The following is an 11,863-nucleotide window of genomic DNA, read 5'->3' on the forward strand; positions in this document are numbered from 1 at the left end:
TGTCAATACTCACAGAACGTACATAGAAACTTCCAAGACATTACTTTGAAAGGTACGCTCTTGGTTCTAGACAGCAATTCTTTATAATTTTTAGCAGTTTTATCACATTAACAAGTTTAAAAGACCATCCGAAGGGTTACCAAGTAAAACAAAAATGAAAAAAAAAAACCCAACTCCCTTGGAATTCATACCATAAAATATTTATTAATAAGTAAAAGGATTCCCCTGCCTTTGTTACTAAAAAATTTTGAGCATCTTCGTGGATACCGATTGCCAACAATGGTTTTATATCATTCAGTCATGAGAGAGAGAGAGAGCGAGAGAGAACAGAGAGAGAGCTGAGTGAAAAATAGGGTAGACAGAAAATGGATGGATAGTTGGATATATAAACTATCGATATAAATATAAATGTGTGAAAGACCATACCTTACAAATGGTTTGTTTAATTGCAAATCTTGGTTGTGCCAGCAGATGGAAATACAATTGCACATACTTAAACTTACTTCTTTTAAGCAAACAGTACAGATTCACTTGAATTTCATAACTCAGAACATTAGTAATGAATACAGTGCTTGTTGAGGACTACAAGAGAGAAGAAAACAAAAACTAACTGTGAGGGAAGAAAGGCAAGATCTCTTTGAAAAGCTTTTCTCTTGACTCAGTAGTCCCCCCCCCCCCCCCCGCCTGAAAAATAAGCCATTCTGATAACAAGAGTATGAAAAGCCTCATGATTTGCAAAGTATATTGTATTTGTGGTTTAAATTTCATCCCAAGTCTCAGATTATGGCTGAGAAGTTATACTAAGTATCGTTGTAAAGCATTTCTTTGAATTTTTATAGGAAAACAAGAAAATGTTTTATCAGATCTAGGCAGAAATGCTGATCTTCATTTATAACAGTAATTACCCGCACACGGTACCATATAGACATGGGGATCCGAAAACCGAATAGAACAAAATGCCAAGCCATACCACACGGTAAAATTCCAACTCACTTGGAGAAGTAGCAGGTGGTAACTTATGATTTCAATATAAAAACATCTAATTACGTCTTCTCAGATGTCACTATAAAGTCAGAAAATTAGATGATACGATCAGGCATGAGATGAACGGTTGTATTACTACACCACCCGCTACTTAAAAGATTAAAATAGTCCCAGAGTTCTGAAATGTCATTAGTTAAGTAACTATACAATTTCTTTCAGTCTCTTTTTAATGTAGAAAATCACTTTGTAATAAGATCTCTACACAAGGTAAAAAAGCACAAAATAGACCAAAAAAAAAAAAAAAGCACAAAAATAGACAAAATATATCTATCTTTTTACAATGAAATTAAGATGTGCCTGTGAAACACTGAGATCAAGGACCCAGCTCAGGGAGTTCGAACTGGATCTCCTTTTATAATAATTCTGTCTTTACATCTTCGCCTGAACCTTGGATGCTTATAAAACTCTTACCCAGGTAAAAGGGAGGGAACAGGTATTCCGATCTTGGACAGTAAGAAACAAAAAAGAAATAATCGCAAGGATACAATAGAAACCCTCAATCTGTCCGTTCACAAAATCCTTCCGGCAGTCGTACCTCAAGGGCCCTTACGGCCTCAAGTGTCTGTCACACAACCACGGGCAACAACACGGGCATCTCCAGATGATGCTTTTTTTCCCCGTCCTAAATCAATCGCGCACCGGGACGAAACCACATCCAGAAAGGCTAACGTGGAAAGAGACGTTTTCGTACGGCTGGGGGCAAACGAAGCCATCCAAGAGAATCGGGCCGTCCACACCAGCCACACGGGCGGACTTCCACTTAGAGAATTCTTCCCGCATCCCCGGCTTCCCTGTGGCTCCTGTCCCGTGCAGGAACCCGGCGGGCACCCTGAGCTACACGGTCACAGCTGGGTACATCTTCTGCTCGCTGTTGGTGTGGGGGAAGGGGGCTTGGATCTTCCGGTAGCCCGTCTGCAGGCTGTCCAGGAAGGGGGGCACAGGAGTCATAGGCCCCGAGTCGTGCTGCACCGCGTACCCCACGTAGGGGGGGTGCAGGAACTGCCCTTGATGGGGCACGATCTGGGTGGCCTGCTGACAGTTCAGCACGGAGAAATTTGTGGGCATGTTGACATACACGTTGTTCATGGTCCCCTCGGGCAAGCAACAGTTGGTCTGTGACCTCGTTGGGGGCGCCCGGGCCCCCGAGTTGGCGCTGGAGCTGGAGCTGGCAGCCGTGCTGGACTGGCGGGAGGACGACCCTCGCGAGGTGCTGGCACTGGGGATCATGGGGATGGTCTCCATCAGGCGGCTCCCTCCGGGGGCGCGGCTCTGCTGGGGCTCCTGCTTCGGCCGGAGACACCTGCAGCAACACGCTGCCACCAGTGACCCCAAGATGATGAAGGCGACGAAGACGGACCCAACGATGAGGAACGGTACGTAGATGGGGACTGAAGGATAAAAAACGGATCATCGTTTACTGTAAGAACGCAGTAAAAGATCAGCGCTTGGAGTAAGTGCGCCACGCCCATACCCGGAACCGAAGGACCCAGGCTGGGCCAGTCTCTACTTTCTAGCGGCCCACAGGATGCCTGGTCCCTCATCAAGTACGCAGGGAGGGCGGTAGGGCCCTGTAGGCGGACCGGCCCCCAAAGCAAAACTGTTAGCGTTCACAGCTGAGGCTCACCAACTGCAACACTGAGACGAATGTCCAATTTAGCAAAAATACGAATTGAATGTTTTGAGACTTCTAAAATTCCTACAGTAACTGAACTGCCTGAACTTAAGTCTGCCCTAACAGATACTTGTCGGATCTGCATAGAAAGGAATTAAATTTCTGGGGGTGGCTCAGTCAGTTGAGTGTCTGACTTCAGCTCAGGTCATGATCCTGTGGGGTTTGTGAGTTCGAGCCCTGCGTCGGGCTCTGTGCTGATGGCTCGGGGGGTCTCCCACTCTCTCACTCTGCCCCTCCCCTGCTCGCACTCTGTCTCTCTCTCAAAAATAAACATTAAAAAAAAGTTTTTTAATATTTTTAAAAAAGAAATGAATTAAATTATTTAAGAGTGGTTCCCCCCCCCCCCACACACACCCCCTGGAAGTTATGTTCTTTGCAGACTTCTCTTGCCATTCTCGAGCTGTAAATCAAAAACTTGGGTCTGGCCACAGCCGTTTCCAAATCTGTAACACAAGGCACAGGGGTCATCAAAGAAGGGTAAAAAAAGAACAAAAAACAAAATACAAACAACCACCACACACACTTGCCTCGCTGAGGGCTGGTCCTTGGGCTGTGGGCCCCCCCCGTGGGCACTGGATGGTGGAAAGGTGACGTGACTCGCAATAAAGGGAAGCTATTCCAGCCACGTGCAGGTCAGCATGAAACAAGGTACCGAACAGAACAAATGTTGGGAGCAACAGGACATCTGTTCCAGGGAGAAGGGCAGCCCCCATGATCAAGAAGGGACCCAGGCAGGGCCATTCCAGGGAGAAGGGCAGCCCCCGTGATCAGGGCCAGGGTGGCTGGAGTAGGGCAGTTACACCCGCAGTTAACAACACTGGGTTCTGTATGAAGAACTCCAGGGAAAGCCTGCAGACCGTGGAGCGGCGCGCGTCGTATTTAACGAGTAAGGTTTCTTCTGAAAAATAACGTACAAGCGGAAAATAAAAAGCCTTCCTCAAGTTGGCAGCGAGTTCCATTTTTACACTGTTGTACTGAGAACAGTCTTTTGGAAGCTCTGGGGATGGCACTCCGGGACTTTCAGAAGCTAGACGCAGGCTGCCGGGGACGGAGAATCGGGAGACAGGACGCTGCACGGTGCTTCAGAGCCACTTTGGAATTCTACCCCGTGTCACCGAGAATCTGTTTTCTGATGGGCTCCTGCCTGTCGCCTTGGCTTTTCGACTGGAAACTACAGAAGGACAGGGACTAGGACTCGCTGGTCTCGGCAAAGCCTAGAGCACAGGGGTGCGGGGCAGCAACTGGGAAGAAGCCCAGCTCTGAGACTCAAGTCAGTGTTATTAGAAGACACTGCCACACGGAGTCCTGGAGGAATAATGCCTTGTTAAGTAAAACGTACTTTATAGGGAGGTCCCAAAGGCTGACCTCTGAAGACTTCCTAAACCTTCAGTGCTGAACACTGTTATTTATGTCGCGCCCCGGCAGCAGGCAGAGACACTTGCTACAGAGTTTGCAGCGCAGAGGGTTTTCAGATGAGGGTGCTGTTCTCACAGCATGATCTCTTTAGCCCAGCTATGACGGACCGGGGCAGTGGACGCTGGGCTTTTCCGTATGCACGTTATAATTATCTCATTCTCTAAATTAGGATACCAGCCCTAAATGGGGTATTGGGATGTAAACAAATAAAAGCAAAAAAGAAAAAAAAATATTCCAGACATCACAGCAGAAACTAGCTGAGTTCAGTGTAAGTCCACAGAATGAGTTTTGGGGAGAAAGAATTGTTTTCCTTCCAGGATTTTTCATGGGGGGTGTAAATAACCGCACAGAGGTAAAGAACGCAGTGCTCCCATAAACCCTGGGCGCAGCCTGATTAGGCCTGTTGACTGTTTTGACTGCAGAAGAGAAGTCAGTGGAACAGAGTGTTTAGGAAAAAGGATTTAAAAGAGTGAAGAAGGCGTCCACCTCACAAGAAGCTAGCCGCCTTCGGGTCTGTCCAAAGTCAACCCAACTTTTTTTTCTAAACTTTTTTTTTAATGTTTGCTTATTTTTGAGAGAGAGACAGAGAGACAGAGCGCAAGCTGGGGCAGAGACAGAGGGAGACACGGAATCCAAAGCAGGCTCCAGGCTCCGAGCTGTCAGCGCAGAGCCCGATGCGGGGCTGGAACCCAGAAAGTGTGAGATCACGACCTGAGCCAAAGTCGGATGCTTAACCGACTGAGCCACCCGGGCGCCCCCCAACCCAACTTTTTAGAGATCACTCATGAGCCCAGCTTAGCAGATACATCAAGGCAGCAGTTCTGTCTTTGGCTCGTTTCTCAAGGCTTTCTTCCCCAGTCACACGCCCTGCAACAGTGAGCTGGAGCTTTAAAATGGCACCTTTTCTGGAACTACCCTCCGTTCTCCGCTCTTCAGACTCAAGGCAGCGGGACAAGAGGAGTAGCTTGCTAATAAAATGCTTGACTGCAAAGGGAACAGCACTGAAGAGAGCTGCCTCTTACCAGGCCCGGGAGACAGTTCTGGAAACACAGGTGCCACTCAGTGCCAAAGAAAGCTCAGGTAGCTTAAACCCCGGCTCAGGGCGCTGCTAAAAAGTCCTCAACATAACCAGCTGCAGAAAAGGGAGGAGACGTCCATTCTGTGTTTGCCATCCGACCTCCACCTCTACCCTGGTGCTAAATCCTCCCTCCGGTACGTGGGCGGAGACCCTCAAGGGAGGTGGTCTGGAAGGTTTCTGAAGAATGGAGGAAGTGGAACTCATCAGATTCGTTTGTGGATGTGTGCTCTCTCTTCGGCAACTTGGAAAAAAAACTATTGATTTCAAAAAACCAAAGCCACGAAGAGCAAGCTTGGGCACGGTTTTAATATCACACCTACTAAGTCTGACGTGGTAAGGAGAACTGTCCAGAAACCAGAGAGGCCCGGGCCGTGCAGCCAAGTGTTCCAGAGGATTAGAATTCCCCGGTCTGTTGGAGTGCATCACCCACAGGAAAGCCCTGAGGAGCTGCCTGCCTTCTGCGGAGCCTCTATGGACGAAGGGCCCTCGCCAAACCTCTCGCTGCGGTCGCGCCCTCACCGTTTCCCGGGGTCCCACCAAGACACTCACTCTTACTAGAAGTTAGACCTATGGAGACAGGGGGCATGGGAGAGGGTTTCAGAGGTCCCCGGCCAGGAGGAATGCGGGGCTGTCTGCACCCCACGCTGCCTTATGTTTGTGGTCTGCTTCTGAAAATCCAAGCCAAGCTGTTCTTTAGGGGGCAGATAGGGAAACTGAGGCTCGGGGCAGTGAAGCTTAGCACAAGTTAAGAGCTGCTCCAGGATGCAGCCCCCCCCCCCCCCCGCAACCTCCTGGTCCAAGCCCTTTTCTGAAATTCCATCGCCCCTAACTCCTCTCGGGTCTCCGGGCTCCCGGGCCCGTGCCGCGCGGGCAAAGCCAACCTTCCCTCTCGCGCTCCGACCCGCCCGCCCTACCTGCCGAGCCGTCTGGGCCGTCTTTGTCCGCCCGGCCAGGCTCGCCGGCGCCCTGCTGGCGGTCGTTGTCGCAGCCGCCCTGGTCCAGGCGCGCCTCGGCGCTGGAGCAGCAGTAGCGCAGCGCGCAGCCGCCGCAGCAGATGGTGGCGTCGCCGCCGTCGAAGCGCTCGGGGCACTGGAAGCCGGTGCGCCAGACGCCCTGCGCGTCCAGCCAGCCGTGGCAGTACTCGCCGCTGGCCCGCGCCCCCGCCGCCAGGAGCGCGGCCAGCAGCAGCTGCAGGAGCGAAGCGGCGTTCCGAGGGGAAGCGGCGGGCGAGCGGCGTCCGCCCCACATGGCACCACCCTGCGCGCGGGCGGCGAGGCTCCAGACGGCGCAGAGCGGTCTCCGGGAAGGCGCGGCCCCGACGACCAGGCTCCCGGTGCTGCGGCGGCCGGGACTGGGACGCCTTCCGCGGCGCTCCCCGAGCGGGCCTCTCGTCCTCCGCCGCGACGTCCGGGAGCCGACGACGCCGGGCTGCTGGGAAAGGGGTCCTAAGCCATCCCTCCCTCGGCCGGGGCGGGATGCCGCTCGCCGGTCCCCGGGGGCGCTGCCTTGAGGGCGAGCCCTCGCTGATGGAACGCTCTGGGCGCAGAGTCAGAGGGGCCCCGGAGCCGCCGGCCCGCAGCCCCCGGAGGCTTCACCCGCGACGGGAGCCTCCGCACGCATCCCCGAGGGGACGCTCACTCCCGCCGCCGACCTGAAGCCAGGTCGCTGCCGCGGAGGTTCGGCCTCGTGGTCCCGCGCGCAAGTCGGGAAGCGGCTCCGCTCCTTTACTGCCCTCTCGGGCGGCGAGAAGGGGCCCAGAAAGGTGGCAGCGCGCGCAGGGCTCCGGGCAGCAAGTGCAGCGGCCGGCCGCGCTCAGGCTCCCCAGCCCCGAACTCGGTCCGCATGGCTCCGGCCGCGCCGCCCCGGCAGCGCTGCCCTCCGCGGGGCGGACGGCCGATCCTCCCGGCGCACGCCGGCGTCCAGGACGTGGGCGACGGTCCGGCGCGCCCCCGCCGCGGTCCCGGGAGCCTGCCTGGCTGGCGGCGGCGGCCGCGGCTGCTGCTGGGCGCGGGTCCAGGCGGGCGGCTCGCCCCCGGCTCCCCCGCTCCGCCTCTCCCGCTGCAGCTCGCTCCCACGGGCGCCCGGCAGCCTCCGTCCAGCTCTCCCTCTCCCGCTGGGCGCCGCTTCCCTCGGGAGGGGCGCGCACCGATGGGAGCCTCCCACGGAAGTTTCGGTCCTCCGGGCTGCGGAAGACGCCGAGGGCGGCAGCCGCCCGCACGCTCACGGCGCCCGGCACCAAGCCAGCTCCGACTGGGCTCGCCGCGGCGCTGCACGGCGTTCTTATTAGGGGCCGGCGGCTCCCCGGGCGCGCATGCGCGCTAGCGCGCGCTTCCCTCCTCCCGGGTACGCCCCGAGACGCCCGGAGCCCTTCACCTTCCGACGCCGGCGGGGCGGCGGGCCGCGCGGGAAGGAACGCAGCTCAAACAAACCGGGCCTTGCTAACGCAGGAACAGCAGTAATCGTAATAAAAGCAAACTGCACTTGCTTATTGAAGATCCTCGTCCTTCCATCCGAGTCTCAAGACTTCCCCCGCGAAGGATTATAATCACTTCCCATTTTACAGAGGGTGAAGTTGCCGCTCAGATTAAGTGTCTGTCTCAGCTTCCAGCAGCTCGCGTCCTGGCCACGGCCGGTCACGGGCCACAAGCGTGGACGTGTGTGTGAAAGCGTTCGCATGCCTGGGGCTGCGCCTGGTGGGCTCCAGGCCTCCACCAGGTGGAAAGAAGAGACTTCGGTGAAAGCATTATAAATTTGGCCACTGTCTAGATGATCTGTGTCGGATTTTTTCTTTCCATATTTGGGCGTGGCGATTTACTGGATTTAAGCAGAAAGGTGCCTCTGTTCAACATTTGGCCTTACGGGTGCAGACAGCTGCAGCGAAGAGGAAAACAAGGTTCAGACAGACCAGAAATGCGGCTTTGATGAAGGAGAAATTAATAGCTTCTCCCTTGCGGAAGCTAAAACAACAGGTGCTGATGCTATTAAAGCAGCAGTGATTATTTTTAAAAGAACTAGTGACCCTTCCGACACGGTCTGGAAGTCGGCGGACCTGGTATCTAGGCCCAGCCCTACCAGGAAAGAATGACTGCATTTTCTTGGCCTCAGTTTCTTCGTCTTTAAATTGGACCATGGGATACGATAACCACTAAGGTCCCTTTCAAGTAGGCGACTGTAGAACACAAGGCAATTTCATTCACGGCAAAGACACTGCTGTTCAAACAATCATGGGGCACTTGTGAATGCCTGATAAAGGCACAGATTCAGACATGGTTGACATCCTTCCACTCTCCCCAACAAAATCAAATGAAAGGAAAATACCTGCCCTCTTCTCCCCCGTCCCCCCCCCCCCCATCCCAAAGAACACCTCATTCTTTTCAGGAAGCCTCTCTCGGAGCATTGCGCTTAAACCCATTGTTTTGGGGGAGTTATTTTTAGCTTCATAAAATTATGTATTTTTTAAGTTTGTTTATTTTGAGACAGAATCCCAAACAGGCCCCTCGCTGTCGGCAGAGGCCCCCACAAGGGGCTCGAACTCACCAACCCAGTGAGATCATGACCTGAGCCAAAACCGAGAGCCTGTCGCTTCATCAACTGAGCCACCCAGGCACCCCTAAAATTATGTATTTTAAATGCACCAGCCACCAACTCTTTTTAACCTAATATGTTAACAAAATTTCAGTGTGAAATTATTTATTCAACAAAATCACACTAAAGTCTTCCGGTAAGTGTACGGTCCTCTGTGTTGGGTACTGGGGATGCATCAGGAAGCCAGACATCATGGACGTTTCCTTCAAACAGAGCTCAAAGTCGCTGGGGTAAAACAAATTGGACAAAGAGACAAAGAATTGAATAGGCAAAGATAATATAAGTATGATAAAAGCTATGACTGGTGGTATACAGGTTAAGCACATAACCTGAAGGTCAGGAAGGAGGGAAGGTCAAAAAAATCCAGCCCAAGTTCTGGCCCAACTACAAAGCCTGCCCAGCACACTGCTCGTCCCCACAGTGCCTCCTACAGAGGGCCCCGGGACTAACTGTGAGCTCTATACCAATCACCGGGTGCTTAGGTATCATTGTTTTCCGTTGGGACCATAAACTGATTTGGGGGGGTGTTCAGAGGGTTAATACTTTACCTTTTTATTCCCCCTTTGGAAAAAATGAATACAAAAGAACTGTGCATTTCTCCAGACAGTCCCTATCCCATACCCTTCTTCCACTATCCATTAATCCTCCAAAAACTCTGAGAACTTGTCAGAGTTTATTTATGACGAGAGCGACGTTGCCCATTTCCACATTGGGATTGATTTGGTGACAGGGTAGGGCCACAGTTTCAACGCAATACGTTTTTCTCAAACACTTCACAATTTAGTCACGGGCAAACCTAGAAATGCAGAGCTTTGAACAAATTCGTTGTCTTTTCTATTGTTGTGTTCCTTTATTCTTTGAAAATTAAGGAGAGGCCCATATCATAGTTACTTTATGTGGTGGTTGATTGACTTCAAGGCTCACATCCTTAAAACGTTCTGTTCATTCCTCTGGCTTGTTTTTAGTTTTTCTTTGCGTCTCTAGTATGTCGTATTGAAATTTTATAAGATGAGTTGTCAAATACTTTTTGAGCTTCTCTATGGGAGGTGCTACTGGGGGATGTTAAGTTGGCCTTGTTCCCTTCCATAAGAAATAAAAAGAAATTCCCTCACTGTCCTTAACAGACAGCCTACACTAATTTTACTACTCTCTTCTGAGAAACCATGGCTAGAAATCATAACATATAGGTAGTAGTAATAGTAATTTATTACAATCAAAACTAAATGTCAGGCAGTCTGCCAAAGTATATTTAAACACATATGAAAGAGTGCCCTCTTCTCTTTCAAAAAGCTTAATTCTATAGACACTTGCTGGGGAAGTATATTTTCAGATAATTTTGTCTTTCGGTCTGTGCCTGTGAATATGAATAAAATGCAGTTGATTCAAATACAGATTTCTGACATATCTTCAGAAGTACAAGTAGAAAGTCATATAACTAAAGAAATGATTACTTATACCTCTGCTAACTGGAGTTGATACAAATCATATGGAGGTAATCATATTTCATTTGGCTAGCAGTTCTAAACGCTGCAAAATCTGCAGAGTTTTTCTGCAAGTTTCAGCAAGAGCAGAATTTTCTTACCATCTGTACACCAGTCAGCAGTCTGTTTAGGAAGAATGGCTTTCACTGGGTTCATTCATTTTTTTTTCCTCCTCTTTTATAAATAGGAGTAGTATTGAAAATTCACATTTGGTTTACCAGAAGTTCTTTTAAGTTAAAAGTGTTTGTGTTAACAAATGAGACCTCAAACCCAAACAAATATGCTAATTTATGTTGCTTTTAATTTTGCCTTGTGGTTACCTAACCTCATCTGAAAATAAAAATGGTCTTAAGGTTTTGAAAACAAACATCTCTCTTGTTGCTTTTAAATTTCTCATCTTTCATCCTCCTCTTTTTCCTTGTAATTGATATACTGACTCTCAGAAAAGTAATTTCCATATTTTAAATTCTTTTTTTTTCCTCATCTGTCATTAACTTTAAACATTTGACATACTTCTCTCCCTCCCCCATCCTCACCCCTAACTCCAGAGTTTTAATGAACCATTTTTCCCGTTGATTTTGGTATTTACTACTGATATCTTTTCTTTTTGGAAATACAGAGTTACAAACCATCCAGGACTTCTTCCAACAATGCTGGAATATCTGAAAGGGTGGCATAAACAAAATCAACCTGGCATCCAAAGCCTACAGCAAATATCTGCAAATCATGTAACTGATAAGAGCCTAGTATCCAGAGTGTATATATTCAAATCAACAACAGACAAGTGACCCAATTCAAAATCAGGCAAAGGGCTTGAACAGACGTTTTCTCCCACAACCAACAAACACACGAAGAGATACTCAATATCATTAGTCAAGAGGGAAATGCACATCAAAATCCCGCTAGGATGGCAATAATAAAAATGATAATAATCAGGAAATAACAAGGATTAGAGAGAATGTAGAGAAATGGGAACCCTTGCATCCTACTAGTAGGAATATAAAATGGTGCAACCACAGTGCAAGGCAGTTTGACAGTTACTCAAAAAGTTAGACATAGAGTTACCATATGACCCTGCAATTCCATTCCTATGTGTATATATCCAAAAGAAGTGAAAGTGTATGTCCCTGTATATATTTGTACATAAATGCTCATGGCAGCAATATTCATAATAGCCGACAAGTGGAAACAATCCAACGTCCATCAACTGGTGAACAGGTAAACAGCTTGTGGTATATCCATGTGATTGGAATATTATTAAGTCACAAAAGGTAGAAAGAACTGATCCGTGCTACAACATGAGTGGATCTTGAAAGTATTATGCTAAGTGAAAAGAAGCCAGACAGAAAAGGTACATATTGCATGACTCCATTTATTTTTTTTTTCAACGTTTATTTATTTTTGGGACAGAGAGAGACAGAGCATGAACGGGGGAGGGGCAGAGAGAGAGGGAGACACAGAATCGGAAACAGGCTCCAGGCTCCGAGCCATCAGCCCAGAGCCTGACGCGGGCCTCGAACTCACGGACCGCGAGATCGCGACCTGGCTGAAGTCAGGCGCTTAACCGACTGCGCCACCCAGGCGCCC

At 50.0% G+C, this 11,863-nt stretch overlaps 1 protein-coding gene across 1 annotated transcript; it reads right to left on the reverse strand.

The window, feature by feature from the left end:
- Positions 1-184: 184 nt before the first annotated feature.
- On the reverse strand, positions 185-6,458 carry SHISA2 (shisa family member 2). Its single transcript, XM_030308034.1, has 2 exons — positions 6,125-6,458; positions 185-2,432 (listed from the first exon to the last, which is right to left on the reverse strand). Exons 1-2 carry the CDS (start codon positions 6,456-6,458, stop codon positions 1,879-1,881), a joined length of 888 nt encoding a protein of 295 aa, XP_030163894.1. The 3' UTR covers positions 185-1,878.
- Between the last annotated feature and the right edge of the window lie 5,405 nt (positions 6,459-11,863).

This window comes from Lynx canadensis, chromosome A1 (assembly GCF_007474595.2).
Source record: "Lynx canadensis isolate LIC74 chromosome A1, mLynCan4.pri.v2, whole genome shotgun sequence".
NCBI classification, from domain to species: domain Eukaryota; kingdom Metazoa; phylum Chordata; class Mammalia; order Carnivora; family Felidae; genus Lynx; species Lynx canadensis.

Coding starts and splice junctions, on each gene's coding strand:
- SHISA2 (XM_030308034.1), bottom strand. CDS start 6,458: ATGTGGGGCGGACGCCGCTCGCCCGCCGCTTCCCCTCGGAACGCCGCT. Junction 2,433..6,124: donor CGGCCCAGACGGCTCGGCAG/GTAGGGCGGGCG, acceptor TTTATCCTTCAG/TCCCCATCTACGTACCGTTC.